This window comes from Xiphophorus hellerii, chromosome 6 (assembly GCF_003331165.1).
Source record: "Xiphophorus hellerii strain 12219 chromosome 6, Xiphophorus_hellerii-4.1, whole genome shotgun sequence".
In the NCBI taxonomy this organism is placed as follows: Eukaryota; Metazoa; Chordata; class Actinopteri; order Cyprinodontiformes; family Poeciliidae; genus Xiphophorus; species Xiphophorus hellerii.
This window is the reverse complement of record NC_045677.1, coordinates 30,709,135-30,731,594: the sequence shown is the minus strand read 5'-3', so window position 1 is coordinate 30,731,594 and position 22,460 is coordinate 30,709,135. Positions and strand designations below refer to the sequence as shown.

At 42.5% G+C, this 22,460-nt stretch overlaps 1 protein-coding gene across 3 annotated transcripts in view; it reads right to left on the bottom strand.

Moving 5' to 3' along the window:
- amph (amphiphysin) overlaps positions 1–22,460 on the bottom strand; it is a 59,590-nt gene that overhangs the window by 15,769 nt on the left and 21,361 nt on the right. Inside the window, exons 2-14 of one of the 3 annotated variants that reach the window (XM_032564862.1) lie at positions 18,412–18,492; positions 18,153–18,207; positions 17,948–18,042; positions 13,048–13,143; positions 12,877–12,984; positions 12,388–12,473; positions 11,306–11,381; positions 11,155–11,237; positions 10,750–10,888; positions 4,632–4,751; positions 4,473–4,556; positions 2,920–2,946; positions 405–428 (exon numbers count right to left, since the gene is read on the bottom strand). In XM_032564862.1, coding sequence (XP_032420753.1) covers positions 405–428; positions 2,920–2,946; positions 4,473–4,556; positions 4,632–4,751; positions 10,750–10,888; positions 11,155–11,237; positions 11,306–11,381; positions 12,388–12,473; positions 12,877–12,984; positions 13,048–13,143; positions 17,948–18,042; positions 18,153–18,207; positions 18,412–18,492 — 1,074 coding nt within the window. The remainder of the gene's footprint in view (positions 1–404; positions 429–2,919; positions 2,947–4,472; positions 4,557–4,631; positions 4,752–10,749; positions 10,889–11,154; positions 11,238–11,305; positions 11,382–12,387; positions 12,474–12,876; positions 12,985–13,047; positions 13,144–17,947; positions 18,043–18,152; positions 18,208–18,411; positions 18,493–22,460) is intronic. The other 2 variants (XM_032564863.1, XM_032564864.1) reach the window with 2 other exon arrangements.

The window sequence follows — 22,460 nt, the reverse complement described above, 5'->3', positions numbered from 1 at the left end:
TTGGCACACAGTAATGTGTGCCAATAACACATTATTGGAGAATATATTGTAGAGAAGAAGCGCAGAGACTGTTTAGCCAATCAGGATGCAGAACACAATACACTCTGAAAAAAAAACTGCACAACAAAATCCGCGAAGCAGCGAGGCCGTGAAAGGTGAAGCGTGTTACAGCGAGGGTTCACTGTATGACACAAAAGAAACAAACCATAACTAACTGTGTCCATCTGTTATGTTATATATCAAACTGATATAGCTTATCAAAACACCCAAAGATTTGAATATGAAAATAATTAAGATTATCAGAAGTGCCCAATTTTTTCATATGACTGTACTTTGAAATCACAGATGCATAAAACAACAGATAAAGAAGTGAAGAGTGTCAGTGTGCTGAGGTCGATACTTACAGGCTGAGTAGGTTGGGCATTTCCCTAAAAGAGGGAGCAGAAAATGGCTCATATAAGTACACAAATTCCTCTAGCTGGTTCAATCATTATGATGGAGAAAAGCTGCCATAATTTAAGAAGAGATGGAATTACTTTATAATCAAAAACAACCAGACAGGCACCAACATCAGTTAGATGGAAATAGCTTCATTCTACCAACAGACTTGAATATCTGCTGTGATCCTCATTTAAACAACCACAATATTCTCCAACTGGCTGGATTCTTTATTTTACAAACTACTGAGGACATGGAGATTATTTCTACGGAGGCCTCTAGGGGCCATTTTATCTTTTGCGTTCTCTCGCATTAATGTACTGATCAGTTCATGCGGCATAACTGAATCCTGTAAGCCTTTCTTACGGGCCGCCGTACTTTCTGCCTTAATGCAAGGTTATGTAAGGTTTTTCATATCTGGTTGTGGAATATCTGAAGTTTTCTATCTTTTTCTTTAGTATAGAAATGCACCACAACTCTATGATATATACAGAAACTTTCTGTGAGAAGGAAAGAAATAAAAATACATCCAAACTATTTGAACTATTTCTGAGTTCTTATCGCGGGTTATCTCCTGTGCAGTTTCATCTCAACCTCCTTAACAGACATAAACATGCAGTGAATAAATCGAGTTTCAATCAGTTTTTGCACCAAAGAATTAATAATAATAAACTCGTTTCCACCGAGGCTCTGTAAGAGCCATATGAATGAAATAAGTAATTATTGATTTGACAGGACACTTGGGTGGTGGGCGTGTCGATGTGGGCGTGACGTCACCAGGTATGAATGGGAAGGTGACCGGCGTCGTGTGTATGAGGAAGCGGCACTTGTGCAGTTTGTCCTGGTCAGTCCTTGTAAAGTTTGAAGCATGATAATCAAAATGGAATAAATCGATAATCATGGCCTGGAGATGATTGACACACGGACAGATGAGATTCCCCCAGTTAACCCAGTGCGGCGCTCTGCCACCATTTAGGTTCTTTAAATATGTATATATTTGAAATGTTAAATTGACATTAGTGACTGTATACAAAATAGACCAGCAAATATTGCAGTAAGCACATTGCGAGGGAACGCAAAACAAAACATTTTTCCCATGTCCCCTTGAGGGTTCCATAGATTTCAACTCAAAATCTCCGATTAGACATTTTAATGAGACATGGATCAGGACAAGGGCTAGTGCTACAGTAAGTTCCTGTACAAGAACCATTTCCATAACCATAGGACCACGGCAAAGCTAAGTTTTTACATCATTAGCATCTGAAGGCCACTGAAGGAGCTGCTGCCATTAACGTTTTACTTTCATTGAACATAGAAAGTTCTCCTGATTCAGTGCTTTTGCTTTGTCTTCTCAAACCTATAGTCATTCGTGACAAATGGATGCTGGTGCTGAGCACAGTTCTGGTTCTGGTTCTGCTGGAGGTTTAATCCTGTTAGAGGGATCCAAGATTAGGTTAACATGCTGGAATAAATATGTTGTAATTTTTCTATTAACTAAAAATTGCTGTTTGTGATGCGCAAAAACTCATAATTACTTTTAAAAAATGTGTCTTTTGTTATATTTTTCAACCATGGAAGTTGCCATTTTTTCACCGATGGGTTGATGACGTCATGAGGTTCATTCTGCACTGGAGTGTACAGAGTAAACACAGGAAGGCTGACTTTACCTTAGTAGTTTATCATACGATACGACATGTTGTGAACTGGAACTATATAGTGATATGTTCAATGGCTTGTCAGCAGCCAAAATACAATCAAGATGTTTGAAATTATTTTTTAATGTCTTTTTAGGGTGAAATGATGCCAAATATGACCAGAGTTTTTAGAGGGATTTTAATATCCATGTGTATGTTGCCCTCATAAGCCAGTGGTGAAAAACTTTCCAAACCATGCTGACTCTTTTAGTCTCGGTCTGGTTTGCTCCTGTGATTTGCCTGTTCATAACTTAGACATCTGCAGTGCTTTCTAATTATTATTATTATTATTATTATTATTATTATTAATGAATTATTATTATCATTATTTAAAGTTGCTCTGTCCTGTAAAACTTGTTGCTGTTTTTACACAGATCTTTCCAGTCTGTGTGTGATTAGACCGTGGAGCTTTGGACCCCACCAGGCGGTGTCAAACTGAACCAGAACCCCTCGTTAGCAGGACGTCTGCCTGTAGATAATCACTCTACTGAACCAATCCGCTTTTCCTGTGCAATTCTCCATCACCTGCTGTTAGTGCTATCTGGTTTGTAGTGGCAATAAATAGTTACATTTTAATCAAATTAACGCTCTTCTATTTTCTGTGCTCTAGTCTCAGGATGTACAAAATAAAAAATACTACGTTAAAACAGCTCAGTTAGTCCTGAGCATGATCAATAAAGAGTCGATCAAAGCAGCGTGTCTGAGCGCAACCTGCAGGCCTTTCAGGAAAAAACTGAAAAGAAAACATGTTTGTTTCCATGTAAAGAGTTTTGGAGATTCAACTCACCGACCACATGTCCCACGGTACAGCCGTCTAAAACCAAGACAGAGCATGTTAATACAGAGTAAAGTACACTCACTGAAAATAATAATAATACTTAGAGGCACCTTGAAGACTCTTGGGATCACCTTATGGCCTGCGAATACTTGGATATTAATTTACAACCAATTGGCATCTCGATCTGCCACCGGAGGACAAAATGGCATAACAAGCCTGTTGCACTGCAAGTATCGGCTGGTGTTCAAACCAGGATAGGTGTCGTTGCATCAAAGACCTGGTCCCAGCCCTAACCCAGGACCCGAAGGCCCTAACCCTGGACCTTCAAGAGCCCTCAGGTTTCAGCAGCTTCAGCAGGAATTTGTTGTTGTTTTGACGATCCCACCCATTTTCTAGGCGGCACTGCGAGTCTATGGTGGCCCTCAGGCACCACACTGACCCACTGAAACACCCTAACCCTAACTCCACGACCCAACCCACCAGTCTAGTTCTAACCCACAATGAGAGTCCCATCGCTGTGTGTCTGTTGGATGGTCCAGTGACCGTCTGATAGCATCAGCTCTACTCCTGAAATCCTCACAGGTGCCGTCTGGTGGTTCCTGGCACGTTGGCTCCTAGTAAATAAAATCTCCATCACATGTGGAGCCCAGCTGCTGCACATCAAAATCTGATTCAATCTTCTTAGGGCTGGACAATAAATCAACAATATATATCGCGAAAGACACATGATCAATATCAACAGACAATTCATCTGAGAGAATGTTCAATAATTTCACTGGACTCAGATCTCAGAGATGCACAGCATTCTGGGGGATGTAGGCAGAGGAAAGGAGGCACGGCTTTAGCTGCTCAACCTAAGCCAGGGTGGTAGGAAACACTAAAAGCCCCCATATACTCAGGCGTTGAGTTTGCACTCTGTGAGCCACGCAGACTCCTTGTGTGCTTTCTACGGATGGTTGAGGCTTTATGCTCCACCATACTGATTGCCTAAAACTTTCTGATGTCACATTCCTTTATTTCCCACAATCCTAGTGGAGACTAGCATGTTTGATGAGCTAGGTTGGCGCCTGTCAGCCGGGGTCAGAGAGTGGATGTCACGCTCGCGACTCGGCGCACTCACTCAACTTTATCAGGTCGTGTTGCGAAAACAGTTTGATGTGAACACTGAGAAGGTTGCAGTGCAACACCGAGTACGGAGTCATAAACACTGATCTTTGTTTGGACGTCGGCTTCAAGTATGTGGGGGCCTTAACCCATTTGATCGTTGGTTGCCTAGCAACAACCTGTTGGGTAACTTGTGCAGCAGCACTTTAAGGTTTTGCCACTCTCATAACTGCTTAAAAATAAATGACATGGAAGAAAAACTGGATAAAACAAGAAAAGTCACATCACCAGTTTAGCAGCACTTCAGATATTTAAAACGGAAAAAATTACCAATAATTATTGGTGTCAACTGATATGAGACGCTTATATCGTTTTACATTTTTCAGCCCCATCGTGCAGCCCTACTTATTCTAAAACCTGTTGTTCTTCCACAGATCGGTTTCCAAAATTGAGCGCACCTGAGGAATCGGTGAAACACTTTCATCCGGCTGGAAAGCATCAAAGTCCATGTCAAGAAGAGACTCTCCTGGTCGTTCATTTGGCTGTGGACAGCAGCAGAGGAAGAAGGTCAAAGGGCAGAAAAACTCATGGAAATTGGATTTTATTTGCTGTCCTACCTGAGAAGGTGAAGGAGCAGGTAAAAATTCTCCTCCGAACAAGTCAATGATTTGCTCTTCTGCCACTTCTTTAGTGGGTGTGACTTTAGGAGGTGGAGGAACCGGTGGACCCTTTTTAAACTGCCAAAGGGAATGAAGCACCGTTACCAGGTGAGCTGATCAGACAGGAAGAGTTAACGCTACTCCACTAACAACTAGTTCTACCATCAACTTGTTATGTGTGAACCTCTCCATTAATCAAGCAAAAGTTAAAGTTACTTTCATAGTTTCTAATGCTTGAATCTGAAAAGTCCAGTAAAGCGTTCAGAACTTTTTCTGTTCAGTGTGAGAAAAGAAGAGGAACCTTGAAGAAAATCAAGATGCTGAAAACAACAACATTGAGAATGTCGACTTTACTGACTCCAAATATTAAGACATCCATTTATAACACATTATTATGTTTGGTTGGGAAAGGGTCAAATTGAAGGTTGAAAACCCTCATTCATCTTCACCAAGCACATGGAAGAGTGCAGGAACAGGTCCTGGTCTTTTGCTTAGTCAATCACTTAATCTGGATGGCAATAAATTAAAGAACCTCTGGGTTATTTTTGACCAGTTTAAGTCTTGAAATCCCATATGAATCAAGTTTCTGTTGCCAAAATTCACAACATCCTGTGACACTGAAAAACCAATCCGTGCATTTGTTACTTCAGGATTGATCTAATTGGTCCAGATCAGGGGTCACCAACCTTTTTGAGACTGGGAGCTGCTTCACGGGTCCAGAGCAACACGAAGGGCTATTTGTTTGATACAGACAGAAATGTTCTTGGCTCAACCTTTATAACGATAATACATACTGTATATGTATATATGATTACATGCTGCCTGATCATATTAATGTTAGGGACTACTGACAATAATTATCAGTAAGGACAGATATGGTTAATTGCTATTATGTGATCAGAAGTTCTTAGTTCAGAGTTTTAAGTTTGATTCCCTTTTGGAGATTTTCTGTGTGATTCTAAATTACCCACAAGTCACTGAAAGTGTGGATTGGTGCAGCTGCAGCTGTACAGCTGGACGCACTGTGAGATTTTCCTTTAAATAAAAAAATAAAGAAAAGTTATTGTATTTTTTATTATCCAACCCTCTTTCCGCCCTACACCTGAGCCTGGCTCACCTGGAGGAGAAGAACACTCATGTGCGGATGTTGTTCCTGGACTTCAGCTCAGCGTTCAACACAATCATCCCACAGCATCTGGCAGGAAAACTGGGACACCTGGGCTTCAGCACCCCCCTGCGCAACTGGCTGCTAGACTTCCTCACCGACAGACCTCAGTCAGCCCGGATCGGACAACACACCTCCGATGTCATCACCCTCAGCACAGGCTCCCCTCAGGGCTGCGTCCTGAGCCCTCTGCTGTTCACTCTGATGACACACGACTGCGCCCCCAGGTTCGCCACCAACCACATCGTGAAGTTCGCGGACGACACAACGGTGGTGGGCCTCATCAGAGACGACAACGACCTGGACTACAGAGAGGAGGTGGAGCAGCTGGTGGACTGGTGCAGAGACAACAGCCTGATCCTGAACGTTGACAAGACGAAGGAGATGATCGTGGACTTCAGGAAGAACCGGCCCAGCCACGCTCCACTGCTCATCAACAGCTCGGCTGTGGAGGTGGTCAGCAGCACCAAATTCCTGGGGGTGCACATCACAAACGACCTCACCTGGACTGTGAACACCACGTCTCTGGCCAAGAGGGCACAGAAACGCTTGTATTTCCTGCGGAGGATGAGAAGAGCACACCTGCCCCCGCCCATCCTCAAGACGTTCTACAGAAGCACCATAGAGAGCATTCTGACCAGCTGCCTCTCTGTGTGGTGTGGAGGCTGCAGCGCCTCCGACTGGAAGAACGTGAGGAGAGTGGTGCGGACAGCAGAGAGGATCATCGGGGCCCCCCTTCCCTCCATTCAGGACATTTCATCCCAGCGCTGCGTGTCCCGAGGCCGAAACATAGTCAGTGACCCCTCACACCCCCACCATGGACTGTTCTCCCTGCTGCCCTCTGGAAAGAGGTTCTGCAGCATCCGGTGCAGGTCCACCAGGTTCCGAAACAGCTTTTTCCCACTTGCCATCAGACTGCTGAACTCTTAACTGGACTGCACTCAAAAACTGGTCTCCACTTCATACCTTGCACATGTACAGAGCTAAATAACTTCCTTTTTACTGTCAGTCCTGCACTTTATATTTTATATTTATATTTATATTTTATACTGTATTTTATTTTATTCTGGAGTAACCTCACAACATTGAAAGCTCAAAACATTGTCCTGAGCCGTATGCAACGAAATTTTGTTCTGTATTCACCCTGTGCATGAAAAATGATGATAAAGTCAGTCTAAGTCTAAGTCTAAGTCTACAATTAACATAATTGTGGAGAAAAAAAAAGTTATTTTGTGCCAAAACATCTTGTATGTAGCGCACATCAGTGTGAGTCTGTGGGGGTCAAAGGGCAGCCAAAGCCTAAATCTTATTGGCCAGTTTGCTTTTTCTGTCAGCTAAAAATGATGAGTTTAAATCTCCCGTTGTTCTAAGATCCCGCCTGAGCTTTTTACAGTGTGCAGTTCTGGCGGGTCGCCGGTTTATTAGCTTTTTTTTGTGTTTTTGCGAACTTAAAAGCTGACGGGTCACCTGCTGGCTGACACCAGCAGATGTCGAAATAAAAAGGTCCGACAGATTGGGAGGTATAAAACTATCACTGCACCTGACCTGCAATAGAACACCTCTCCAACACACATCATGTGGCGTCGCACAAAAGCCGCACAAACTTAAACCACTAAAGCAGCGCAGCCTTTTTTCCGTTTTTTTTTTGTTTTGTTACACAAACTATGCTAAATAATAAAGAGGTGGAAGCGAAGCCTATATACCCGGTTGATCCACGGAAAGAGGAGGATGTTGATTCCCAGGTTCAGGTGGAGTCAGACGTCCAAAGGAGGAGAAGGTGAAGCAACAATGTTTGCTTAATTGGGGAACGTTTCGACTAGATTAAATTGTTTAACCCTCAGTCTTAGCGCGACGCTCAGGAAGAGCAGCAGATGTCAGCTAACAGGCGACACGTCAGCTCTCCAGTTCGGGAAATGTCAAAGAAGCTCAGAAACCGACGACCCGCCAGAACCGACACGGTAAAAAAGCTCCGCCGGGATCCAAACGACCGCTCTTAGAACTACGGGAGGTTCAAACTCCTCTTATTAATTTTTAGCTTACAGAAAAAGCGCCAAGCCTCCAAATAAACAAAAGTAAACTGACCAATAAGATTTTAGCTTTGGCGTGCCCTTTGACCCCCACAGACTCAGATGTGCGCTGCGTACAAGATGTTTTGACACATAAGATCTTTTTTTCTCTCCACAATTTTGTTAATTGTAAAGAGAGTTTGATAATAAAACTTTCAGAAATTATTATTTTCTTTTTTTACTTCAAGGAAAATCTTAAGGTAGGCAGAGCGGCTGCAGCCGTCCAGCTCCAGGCGCTGCTGCCCTCCGATAAAATCCTGCAGGCATCTGCACAGTTCTGAACTTTAACTATAGAAAAGAATGTTATGCATAAAGCAATTTATTTTAAACGTTTTTTGTAATTTACTTTGAAACAAAAATCTAAATATAATCAAATGTTATTAATTCAATGTAAAAACATTAAATTATATAATTTCTGTGGCAGTGCTCCCTAATGACAATGGCTATTTTTAGAACTTGCTCCACGGGCGACCGGGGGCCCGCGGGCCCCGTGTTGGTGACCCCTGGTCCAGATGTTCCTAACGGAGAACAGACTGCAGGTTCCCAGAGGTTCTGGGTGGAACCAGATCCCAGTTTACTGAGGCAGACAGACTGGCTGAGGTTATCCAGAGCTATTTCTGTAGTCATGCTGCTACAGGCAGCATAGCCTCTTCACTCTGCTACTTTCTCAGCTGCTCTTCATTTTCTCTTTATCTGCTGTTGTTTTAGAGATCGACATTATTTTCTGCCTTTGGAGAATGTCGTCTCAAACTTTCACAAACCTAACCTCTAAAAAAGGCAGAAGGTCCAAAAGAATGTAATGATTAAATCCATTTGTTTAAATTTGTTTACAACCAGAAATTTAGACCTCAAACTATTCAAACGCGTATCAGAATTGCTTTAAAGTAATTGTTACATTTGACCAACATGTTTGTGTTTTAGTCATAATGAGTCCAGACTAGATGAACCCATCTAGTCTGGACGCTCAGGATGAGGGCTGAGGCTTTCCAACCTCGACCCAGGATCTACCCAGGATCTACCCAGGATCGACCCCGGGATCGACCTGGGATTGACCCGGGATCTACCCAGGATCTACCTGAGATCGACCCGGGATCTACCCAGGATCCACCCGGGATCGACCGGGAATCTACCCAGGACCTACCTGAGATCGACCAGGGATCGACCCGGGATCGACCCAGAGTCGACCCGGGATCTACCCAGGATCGACCTGAGATCGACCAGGGACCTACCGGGGATCAACCTGGGATCTACCCAGGATCTACCTGAGATCGATCTGGGATCTACCCAGAGTCGACCCGGGATCTACCCAGGACCTACCTGGGATCTACCCAGGACCTACCTGAGATCGACCAGGAATCGACCCGGGATCTACCCAGAGTCGACCCGGCATCTACCCAGGACCTACCTGAGATCGACCCGGGATCTACCCAGGATCGACCTGAGATCGACCAGGGACCTACCGGGGATCAACCTGGGATCTACCCAGGATCTACCTGAGATCGATCTGGGATCTACCCTGGATCGACCCGGGATCTACCCAGGACCTACCTGGGATCTACCCAGGACCTACCTGAGATCGACCAGGGATCGACCCGGGATCTACCCAGAGTCGACCCGGGATCTACCCAGGATCGACCTGGGATCTACCCAGGACCTACCTGAGATCGACCTGGGATCTACACAGGATCGACCTTCCCTAGGTACCAGGAAAGGTCGATCCTGAAGCTTCATGAGTGATGAAGCTGAAAAGGTTTGCTGCTTCATTCATCAGGATTCTGTAAAACTGCTTTAGCAATAATTACATTCGCTTATTTAGTCTTTAGCTAATATCCCACTGACCGTTGTGATGAAATAAAAACTGATCATCATGCAGTTTTAGTTTCCTCTGGGATGTTGGCAAACACATCATCTTGTTTGTATCATGACCCGATCAGAACCAGAACCAGGTCTGATGTTCTACAGATGTTCCCCCACAGAACATTCACGTCTACAGACATGAACACGACTGAAACACGCCAGTTACACAGACAACAAGAAGGTCACATAACTCACCAAGTAACAGACAAAAGTCAGCAGCAAGGAAAAAAACAGTGAAAGTTCAGAACCAATAATCAATAATAAATGTCATCAATCAGACTCTACTGGCTGGTATCAGTAACAGTGATTATTGTTTCACCCGCTTCATCAATAATCAATACAAGCCTGGAGAGAAGTCAGGATCATCGGAGCTAAAAGGCCTTAAAGCAAACGACAGGGTGTCTAGAAATGTTGGATTATTTCTTTACAAATTTGCACTTGGTGTCATAAACTATTGAATTTTCTCATTTCATCCTCAGATTGAAAAAACCAGTTCAAACAACTGGGCTCACTGGATCAAATGCCTTTGCAGTCTGGGGACTCAACCCCAGGCTCCTTAACCAATCTACATGTTGGGGTGGCGTGTACGAGTTAGTCAGTGAGACCAGAGGTTTGACCTTTGACCTCAGCGGGCCGGGAACCTTCCTGAACCGGCTTGTGTTTGAGCGTGGCGTTTATCCCAGTCGCGCTATAAAGACCTGGAGGCCTCCAGTCACCTGGTTACCATGGTTATCCCCCATATCTCCATGGTAACCACCATGGGTCCAGATCCCAAAAGTGAATCCAACCATCAGGTTGCCCCGATATTTCTTTTTGTTTTTTGTCGTATTTTGAATATTATTTTTGTTTGAAAGTAACAGAAGAGGCTGGACATCCTCTTGAATGTTGTTCTGTGTTTGTCACTTCACTTTATCTTAGCGCTACTTTCACTACAGACTTTTCTTTGTGTCCAATTGGATCCGGCTGCACTCACCTGGACTCATATTACCTGAATTGGGGATTTTGGCCGGGGCGGACCAGGTGAAACTGGGCGGAGCATGTGATTGGAGCTGGCATCTGGGCTCTCTGGGGGAGTCTCGTCTTCCGGTGGTGACGGGGTTCTGGCGAGGCGCAGCGGTCCAGAATCACTGAGGAAAAGACAAAAAGGGGGATTAATCCGTCTACTGAGGATCGATTAATCAGGTCTGAAATGAGGGCGGTAATCAAAGGGAACAGTAGGGATTGAACGACTGCAGCTCTGAATTAAACCGAGGCCTTGAAGACTTTTCCAGTCCGGTCATGTAAAGACGCGGCTTTTCTGTTCTCACATCAACATTTGATCTGATTCCAGCCTCTCAGGTTTGAACGTGTTTCTTTGCAGTAAAGCTGCAGTCAGTCAGCTGGATGAACTCACCTCGGAGCTCCTTGGATGGTGAAGATCTTGTCAGAGTGTTGCTCCCCTAGCTTCGTCATGACTTCATACAGCTCCCTGCACACCTGGAAGCAGAAGAACCACCTGAGCTCTGAACATCTGCCGGACGCTTCCGAGGAACAGATCAACTCACCAGTGAGATTTCTCGGTGAAACTTGGCCTCCAGACTGGTGACACACCTGAAGGTGCTGATGTAGAAACCGACTCGGCTGGAGAAAGGAAATGAACAGTTGACATTAACCGAGCCAGTCAGACTGAAAGGGGCGCTGTTTGGCTTTATTCATCAGCCAGAGACGCTGCAGAAACCCAGGTCAGGTTCCTGAGATCACAACATCAGATAGTCATAAATCATCAGAGGAAATGTTCCTGCAGCAAAAAGTGGCAAAATATTTAAACCATTAAAAAAGGTAAAAACTCCTGTTGGTGCATCATGGAGTACCAGCTTCCTGTTTCTGTGGCTGCTGCATTCCTGCCATCAGTAGATTATTTCTGTTGGTTGGATGGAGAAACAGCTGAGTGTGAATGAAATCCTGATTGTATGCTGCTCTGGGACCAGAACCAACCACAGAATAAAGCTTCACTTTGAGATCTGAATTCAGCTTCCAGAATCATCCTGTTACTGTGTGAGAAACTGAGATTAGAAAATAAATGTTCCTAATAAAGCCCTGCATGCATTCATAACCATAAGACTAATTTTCATCAGTTTCAGACCTTTTTAAAATCTGTCTGAAGGGAACGTTCTGCTTTCACCAAACTGCATCGTTTTGCTGCCTGGCAGCAACAAGGTTCTGGGTTCAAATCCTGGTTCGTCTCCTCGGCCTTCTGGGTTTTATTCACACCTGGCAGGTGAACATGAGCAGCGGCGCGCCAACCACCTTCACAGGCTGATCATTACCCAGCATCCACCAGCTCCCTGCCTGCCGCACTAAAGAGTTGTTTTGTTATACTCCAGTTGTTTACATGCTGTACATGAGGTCACTAGCAGAGTTCATGCAAAGCATCATTGGACATTAACAAGCATGCTCAGAAAGTTAAGGCCATAATTATTCATACTCCTTAACCCTCTAAGTTTGAAACGGAGCACCGACGATCTTCCATAATTCTGACACATTGTTTGAAAAATTCCAACGGTTTTTGAACGGGGAGATGTTGCCTTTACGGTTAATATCGGGTTATTAGGGTAATTTCTCCATCATGCAGCGCTGCCCGACTTACCGATCCCAGAGAGTCGGCAGCTCATCCTGAAGGCCGACGTTCAGCTCATCGAAAACTTTCTGAGCCTTTTTAAGCTCATCTTCTGCCTGCAACGTTCAGCAAACACAGTTAAGCACCTTCATCTCATTGAGAATAAATAATTTTGTGTTTTCCTTCCATCTCTGTTAGCTAGTTGCTAAGCTAAAGCTAAAGGAAATGACATGTTAGGAAACGCCCTCAAGGCTAAGATTACATGATATGACAAACTAGTTAACGCCCTCTTTAGGGCGTAGCTTAGAGAGAGGCTAACAAAGGGAATGGAAAACTGTTCTGGGGGCCATTTTGTCTGTTAGCTCTTAAAGGTAGCAGGTCATAATGGACCAGCTGTATTTTGGTATTAATAAATGGAATTCATGAATTCAACTCACTGACTCTTCTGTAACCTCAGCATGGAGGACGGATGATTCTCCACAATCTCCAACACATCCTCCTCCATCAGCTCACACTCACCTTCATCACCTTCCTGTCGTTCTTCATCCCAGGCACCTGCAAGGCCTCCAGCTGATGCCGAGCGCTGTCGTAATCGATGAGTTTCCGACTTCTTTTGGCAACACGCATCTGAAAGCATCAGGCGTCACTTTCCTCTCGGCTTCTCTTTCGATCATGAGCGGCAGCTCTTACCTTCAGGTCAGGGAACTGCTGCAGATATCCGTCCAGGTTTAGCAGAGTTGAGTCAACCAGTTTGTTGTGGAAATCTTCCCACAGCGCGTCACAGTCCTGCAGCACACAGTTGAGACTCAAATCAGTTGGTTTCAACGAGTCCTATCGGTTTCTGCCAGGCGACCTCTGAAAAGAGGAACCGGCGTGAACCCGAATGACCTTTAACTCCGCACTGCGCTGAGCCATCTGGACCTCACACCAACACATGAGCAAAGTCCAGGTCAACATGGAGGAACATCAGTGGCAATAATCTCCTGGGTTTGAGGTTGAGGTATTTCATCTGCAGCGGCAACTGGATCCACCAGAGACACACGGCCGGATATGCAATGCAACAATGCAAAGCAGCAATGCAACGCAGCAGTGACGTGCAGTCAGGTGGGAGACAGGGGAGGTCATCATGGAAAAACAATATATAGTGATAAAATAATTTATATTGCTATTTTCACCCTGGAGGTACGATAAAGTATTTATTTGTCATTAAGCTTAACCAATTCTGATTTTTTTTTCTTCAAAATCGCTGAATTTTCCCATTTTCCCATTTAAATGCTCGGCAGCGAGCTGAGCCTGGGGTTGATCAACCTCTCACTATTGCCCCTTTTCCACCGGCTTTTTTTCGGGGCTGGCCCTGCTTTTTAGGTCCCTGTTTGGAGCAGGACCAGCCGGGCTGGTCTTGTGCGAAATTCTGTTCCCCTGTGAAAATGTGTTCCCCGTGTCGGGAGCGTGCACTGCAGCCAGAGAAGCAGATTGGACCATTTTCACAGCACTTCTGATCGATTTCTTGGTAAAAACAACTCATATGATCATGTCAAGGTTGTAACATCCAGTTTAATCAGCTGCTGTTGTTTTAAAAAGAAGCAATAACAAAACTGTAAAATAAATGAATAAACGAGGTCTTCTTACTCCGTTTTGTGTTATTTTAAACACCAAGATAATCGTCTTTCTCCAACTTTTGTCACTTAAACCTGACAAATAAAAGTCAGTCACCAAACAGTTAGTTCCAACACGTAATATATGAACAGATTTTCTATAATTTAGCTTATCTATATGATGTTCAGTGTTTTTTGTCACCAACTGTGTGTGTAACTGATGAGCAGCGATCAGAAACCAGAGAACAAACTCGGTGAGGCAGGCAGTTCTCTGGTCTCATGGCAGGGGGCGCTCATGATCCCAGACACTGAGACTCCACAACTGCAGAGTAAGAGACAGCGAGCTAGCCGTGGAGCTAGCCATGGTGCTAGCCGTGGAGCTAGCCATGGTGCTAGCCGTGGAGCTAGCCACGGTGCTAGCCAGACAGTAAAGTGCAGCGATATATTTATAGTTTTCTCCTCGTTCCACAACAATCACTTATTAATAATCACAAAATAAACATTAAGCCTAAAACCAAACCACTGCAACAGACTGAATGTTCTGCTCTTTGTGTGGGAAATATTTGAGGGTTTTTTTTTGTGTCGCTATTGTCAGTTGCTATGGCAACGAGTCTGTGTGTAGCCTGGCCAATGCAGAGAGTGTTGGGAACCGGGGTTTTTGGTCTTCTTTGTGGGTTTTGTTGGGGCCTGCCATGCAAAGCAATGGCAGGAACCTATTACTATTCTCCCAAGAAAAGTGTTTCTTTATTCTTTATTTTTCATCCGTAACCGTTAATGCGGCTCATACCGCTGCGTGCACACCTACAAATGAGGTATCAAAACGTGCAGAAAATTCACGCCATTGGAGCCATTACTTTTGATGGGATTCGGGGTTAACCTGGCGACATAATTCGCAAAAAACTACGAAAAAAACCCCATTATAAGTCAATGGGAAAAATCCTACAAATACCCTATTTTTGAGGATTTTCTGTGTCGTCACGAATTCACGTAGAAATGCCATTCAAATTTCATTTTGGAGATACATCTGTGATCTCTTCGAAAGTGAAGACGGCTCGTCGATTCCAATTACGGTTTGTCCACAATTTGTCTCTAAGCGACCCAAAGTTTTTCATTTTTCCTAAAATTAGAGTGTCTCTCTGACTGATTGCAGCTCCGCTGGAGTGAGAAATGAAGAGAATTTTTCACCCCAAAATAATTTTGAAATCGCCATCACGCCCACAAATATCGCACGATTGGTATCAAAATCGGTCCTGACATTGATACGCATGTCTGCTCTGGTAAAATGTTTTCGAAATTTATCTAGACCGTACGGTTTTCTGTCACGGTGCTTCAGAGCAAAGTCATGCGACAGGATTTTCTGAGGCTGTCTCAGGCTCTCTCCCATGTATTTGACTACATTTTCAGATCTGGGCACAACATTTCTTTCTCTCATCGCTGTTATTGCTGTGAGTGAGGTAGAGACATGAATCTCGGGACTATTGCAGAAGACACATTGCCCTCTCATACGCTTCAAACGCTTTTCGAATATGTATTACGGTTCCCGAACGGGAAGGACTTGTTCCCAATGCTTTTTTTCAGTTAAACTGGCTGGCTCAAACAGAGAATTGTTTCCCCCAGCATGTCTGACTCACAGCTCACACTTTGCTGAGACAATTATTTACCATAGCAACGGAACTCAAGAGGCTATTGGCTGCTGATTAGGACTACAAATACGCATCACTGTAGTTCTAACTATAGTGGAACACTCAGTTGAAACAGATCAGGACTGAACTGGCCTTTAGAACTACTTGCTGCTATGGGCTGTATATAACTGATTTAACTCTGTAACTGTTACACATGGGATTAGTTCGGAACTTTAAAATGAAGCATAATAATTTCAAAATAAAAGCCTTGAATATTTTTCAATCAGGTAATTGCTCTGTTGAGCATTATATAACTGATTTAACCCAATGACTGTTATACATGGGATTAGTTTGGACCTTTGAAATAAAGCTTAACAAAAAATTTCAAAATAAAAGCCTTGACAATTTGTACACGACATTATTGCTCTTTTCAGCATTATATAACTGATTTTATCCAATGACTGTTATACATGGATTTAGTTTGGCACTTTGAAATGAAGTTTAACAAATATTTCAAAATAAAAGCCTTGACAAAAATTTTTAATCATACTGAATGGTGCACGTCCACCTTACTTAACATTCTTGTGATTCTCCACATGCTATTGATTACATTGCAGCGTTCTTTAGCATCGATGCTAATTTCTAGCATGAGAACGCCGGGCCCAAACCGACGGGCAAACTTTGGCAGGCCCCGGTTAAATTTCTTCAGGAATTTTCTAGTTTTTGTTTTCTGTTCACCTGCTGCTTCATCCTTCATCCACCAGATGGCGTCAGAGGCTGCATGCCTGGAGGTGCGCCCACTGTTCGGCGCACCTGTGTTTCATCATTCTATTATCCTGGAGCTTAAGAGGAGCAGACTGCCAGCACTTCAGTTGTTTGCCAGTAATGGTACTCTGAACCCCGTGAGATAACTCTGCGTTTTCCCGAGAAGTGACTCTTGGTAATTTATTCTTGTTGCCTCCCTTCTCTCCGGTGTTTCCTCCCTGTGAAGACCTTGTTCTGGCTTTCTGGATTCTCTCCCCTCATGACGCCGTGGATCGTTGCCCACTGGTTGCCCGAGTTCCACCTTCACCTCCTCAGTTTGATCACAAGCAGTTCCTGGATTCTCCAGTTGGCAGTCGGACCGCTCCTCTGTCTTCCTCCACATCTGAACTTACCTGTCCGCTCTCCAAGCGCAGCCTCCACATATTCACCCGGAACTAGCTCAACCGAGCCCACACTCTGGAACCTGGATCACCTCGAAGACATGCACAAAGGGACCAAGACCCCGAACCCGCAGTCTCCCCTCTCCTTGAAGGAAATTATCATCACAACAAACAAATAAGATCAGTCCAATTCATCTCGCAGTTCCCATTTCCTACTACCGCAAACTCACCATTACCTTCTGCTGTTCCCTGGTGTGCAGACGACTCCATGAGCCTGACCCAGGGATCATATGCTCTCAACCAATCTGTTCATATTGTTTAAATAAACATAATTTAACTGATTCCTGTTCTCTGTGGTTGTTCTGCATGTGGGTGAAGAAACAAGATTCCAACATGACAGAGCGAGAAAGACGTGGTTTTGAGTTTTACTTTAACACTTTTTCCCTTTGCTGTGGAGCATGAAATTAACATTATCTACATATCCGAGTTTGATTGAGCTAACAGATTATTCTACGGCGGCAGCGCGGCTATGATGACATGTAGAAGAAAAGTATTTTTGCTCCATCGTTGTCCGCATGCGCAAAATTTCCTTATGTAAACAATAACATGCAGGTGGTTTATATTTGTAAATGTGATTATGATTAAGTCAGAGTCTCACCAGCTATGAATCTCACCACACGTCACTGAACGCAGCAATGCAACGGACTGGGCATATATGCAAGAGGGCGAAAACGCCAGAGGGGGCGCTGTGACCCATCTCGATTTTTTTTTTTTCTCAGGGTGACAGGAAGCTAAAGATGCTGAGGCACAAAAAAAAAAGTCCTCAGTGCAGAAAACTGAGACGGATAAAGATGTAGTCGGGATGAGAAAAGCTTTTCAAAGCGGTGAAACAGTCGGTCAGTTTTAGAAATGATCAGCTTAGCTTCAGGTCCTAGTAAAGGACAGGTCACTGCATTTACTGGAAAAATAAGCTAACTTGTTGCAGTTATGTTGTTGCTCTATTAGTCATCAGTTAACTCGATAGTGAGTCATAAAACCTAATTATAAACTTAGCAGCGATAGACTCGGGTTTAAATGTCATGATCGACTGACATTTAAACGGTTAAATCGGTTAAATCTTAACCGATTTAACAAGAGGAAAATCTGCAGATGAGAACCGGAGCGAAGAAACCGATAGAGATAAAAAGCTGATGTGTTACATCAGCAAACATTCTTCCTTCTGACCAACCTTCCCAATGGTCACGATGTCATCTTTGCCGTGCCAGTCCGGTTCGTAGACTTCATGCAGAGACTGAGTCAGGTTGATGGACGCCTGTTGCATCCCTACAAGAAAAAACTGTTTGAGAAAACCTGAGGTCCATCAAACACATGCAGTTGATGTTGAATGTAATCTTTGATCTACAGCGAGGACAGGAAGAGAAGTGATGAGCTACCTTTGATGGCAGACATGTAGGACTTCATCTCCCTCTGCAGCCGAGCGCCTTCAGACTAACAGGAAGTCGATTCGGTCAGATTAAAGACAGATTATCATGACACTGATTAGACTTGGAGGGTCAAAAACTGAAACTGTTTAGATGAGCTTTCAGTGAATCTGGGGCAGTTTTCTGGAGCATCGGTCTCTCTGGTAGACCTGGTAATTCATGGAGAAGAAGAAGAGTTTGGAAAGACATTAGAAGAAGAAACATCTCTCACCTCTTGTCTCTTGAAGTTTATCACCACTTGTTCAAACTGCTCATCTTTGGTCTCATCTGCTTTTCCCAGTTTCTGCAAAACCTGAGGAATAAATGAAAGAAAGTTTAACTGTTTTCTTATGATTGAAGCCATTTAAAAGGTTTTAGGTCTGGAACATCTGAAAACACGGGGACATTCACTTAGTACGACCACGACTTCCTTCCTCCACCAACACCAGACACATACTTTCCCAGAAGTCAACTGTACCAGACAAGGCGTCAGGTGACCCACGCAGGGTTGGACATTATGCAGTAAATGCACATAAAACATTTATTCAATATCAGCAGTTAAAGCCAGAAAACCGATTCATTCAGGGCTGCAAAGCTGCTCCTCCTAAGGAAGCCGTACCGCTCTGATCCAAAACTGATGTCAGTCGGGGTTCCGCTTTAGTTCTGCCAGTACAGGAGGCTTCGCCTCACCACTGGATGCTCCACTGGTCATATAATCCACCAGTTACTGTACCAGTGGCTGAATCTAAAAATGTGTCCTTTAAGAATTGGCCTGAGGTGAAAGTAACAGCACAAAAGGTCACTACATTTTTAGGGAGGACACGGATTCAAGGATTCTGTTTTAAGGCCTAAAGAAAAGGTTTATTTTATTTTGTAAAGGGAAAAATGCAAATATAATATTCTTACAGGAAACTTATTCAAAACATGAAGATAGCATCTTTTGGTCTAACAATGGGGAGATGAAGTTTATTTTTGTCATGGTGCTTCAAGGCCAGCAGGGGTCGCTATTCTCCTGACGACTTCCAGGGTCAAATCATTTCAAATAAAATGGATGAAAATGGTCAGTGGTTATTCCTCACTGTCTGTTTGGATAACTTAATGCTTATTTTGTTAAATATATATGGTTATAATAATCTAAACCAGAACAAATTACTGCTAGAAGAAACATCCCTAAACTTAGATCACCTAAAATCATTTAACTCAACAAACAGTGTTAGAATCGGTGGGGATCTCAACCTTGTTCAAGATGAATTTTATGATAAATGGATTCTAAACATAACTCAAGTTACCCAAACAAAATATTAACAATTTCTGCAATGAACAAAATCTAGTTGACGTATGGCGACATCTTAATCCCAACTGTATAAAATTTTCATGGTTTGGTTCAAATAGCAAATCAAGATTTGATCATTGGCTTGTAACAAATGAATTATTGACCAATGAAACCAACTCAGATATTTCTGCTGACCAAAGTCTTATTTCCTTACAAATGAAACCTCAAAACTAGAAATCAGGCGCAAGTAAATATTGGAAATTTAACTACAATCTTCTTAAAAATGACACCTACTAACAAAAAATCAAAGAATTCATCCAAAATATAAAAGATACTGAAGATTTAAATAGTCCTGTTCAAAAATGGGAATTCCTAAAATACGAGATCAGACCATTTTCTGTCTCATTCAGTAAACAAATTAAAAAAGATCTAGATATTGTACAACAACTAAATATATATTGCAATAAACCCAACCCCTCAGCTGAAGACAAACAATAAATAGGAATCCTCCAACCTAAACTAGATGAAATGTTGATCCAACGGGCCGAAGAAGCTTTTATTAGATCAAGAATGAAACGGAGAAAAAACTCTCCGACTTTTGTAAAATGGAAAGAAGAAAACAACAAAATTCTGTCAAATCCTTAATAATAAATAATGTAGAAACCAACAATGAAAGATTAATATCAACAGAGATTTTTAAATTTAGTAGCAATTTGTATATCTCCAAATTCTCAGAACAAAAATCTCTCACCTTTTTTAAACAAATTAAAACATGTATCCCTAAAATAGAAGATAATTACAAACAAACCTGTGACAACAATATTACAATAGAAGAACTTAATAAGGCTGTTAATCATTAACCAAAGCACCGGGTCCAGATGGACTGACTGGAAACTTTTAGAAACACTTTTGGGAAGACATAAAAATATTACTGCATCAGGTTTTTACAGAAATGTTTAAAAATCATACAATACAAGTAGGCCTGTCGCGATAAACGATAAATCAATTAATCGTACGATAAATTAAAACTATCGACGTCATTTTAATTATCATTATCGCCTCTTCCGTCCTTTTTCTCTTTCTGTTGATGACACTGAATGAAAAAAGGATCAACTCCGGTGCTCTCCACTGACCCCCCATTCCTCATTTCCTTAGTGTAAAGCCCAGCCTGCACTATCTTATCCTGCATAATCTTAGAGCTGTCGGCCGATTGTCGGCCCATTTTCAAAACCTGACAGACCACACATTGGCCGACAGAAATCCTAGGTATAACGGTTCGATCGGGTTCGGTCCGGCCATGTGGTGTCCAACAATGGGCACAAAATAATGGCTACAAGTTCAGTGAACTAATTTTAAAACCAGGCATTAATCAATGCTTTACTACAATCTACCTGCAGTGCATGTTGCTAGTGTCAGCGTAAAGTCCTGACTGAATGAAAATCATTAGAACCTATTTACGTCACGTTAACGAAGAACAGCTGAAAAGTTACCGGGTTTATCAACTGCGGTAGTAATTTCGCTCCAACTCCTCCTCTTGTCATTTCTATATTCTTTGCATGTTGAATAAACATTAATGTTGTTTCCACGTATCATCTCCAATGTCCGCTGGACTTCGGGTTGCGCCGTGTCAGCCGTTTGGGATTCCCCTCCGTAATTTCCACTCAGAAAGCACAGAGGAGAATCCTCGCTTTCTGATTGGCTACCTGTCACATTCAACAGGCTGCTTTAAGCTCCCAGTCGGGGAAAACCCCTGATTTAGATCGGAGCGGCAACAACGATCTACCGTAACACAAAACACAATCTTAGAAAGACCAACGTTTTAAGATTGTTTTAAGGGGAAAAATAGGAGCAAAAAATCATGTAGTGTGAATTATTGCATCAGGTAGTCGATGTGCCCATCTTCTCTATTTACATCTAATTATTACTGAAAGGCAACATAATATACAGACTTCATAATCTGCAGTCTTTGGGTTGAATGCAGTATTTATTTCCACTTTGGCTTTATGTTGTTTAGTTTTTATCAAGTACATTTTTTGTTAATGGAGACTGAGAATCCATTTTGTTTTTGGTTGTTTTGTTTATTTAGTTTATCAGCTCCAGTGTTAAATATTCTTTTGAAAATAAAGTGTATCTATCTTTGACAGGAAATCGCCTGCATTATTATGTCATTTCCATTAAATCAGTGTAAAAAGGTCTTCAGACAATATTATCGTTTATCGCAATAATTTTTTGAGACAATTAATCGCTCAGCAAAATTTGCTATCATGACAGGCCTAAATACAAGGAATTATTATATGTATCCCCAAACCAGACAAGGATCCAAGATTTATTGAGAATAGAAAATTTATTGCTCTCAGAAATTCAGATTATAAATTACTAACATCCATATTTACCAAACATCTAAACATTATTACAGAATCACAATCTGGTGTAACCCGGAATTAGTAAAGGATTTTTATTTTTGTGGGGCCACTTCCTGTGTTGCCCCAAACTCTGCTAGCTTAGTTAAGCCCCGCCTCCAATGCGCAGTTTGCTGTTTGCGTCTTCCTCAGGAATTCCTCCAAAAATCTTTAAACCTATTGATTCGATTGCTGGGTGAGTTTATTTGATGACAATATTACTTTTACATATGGAACTTCTGTTTGATTGCTCATTGGAGGTTGTTTTACTCATTGGAGGTTCACTGTAAAAAAAATTCTGTTGTTTTTACAAAAAAAAAACTGGCAGCTGTGGTTGCCAGAATAATTCTGTAGAAAACACAGTGAACATGTAAACTGTTTTACTGACCAAACAGTAATTACAACAGTGTTAAATTGTGAAATGAACAGATTTTCCCATAGTTTTGCACAAATTTTTACTGTGATTTGAAAAGGGTTATTTTTGTAATAAAACAGTTTTATCAAGTAATTTTAACCAACTTTTTCTGATGAATTATCATAATAATGCTGTTATTTTACACTTTTTTCCAGTAAGATTTACCCAGTTTTTGTTTGTTGTACAAAAAAACT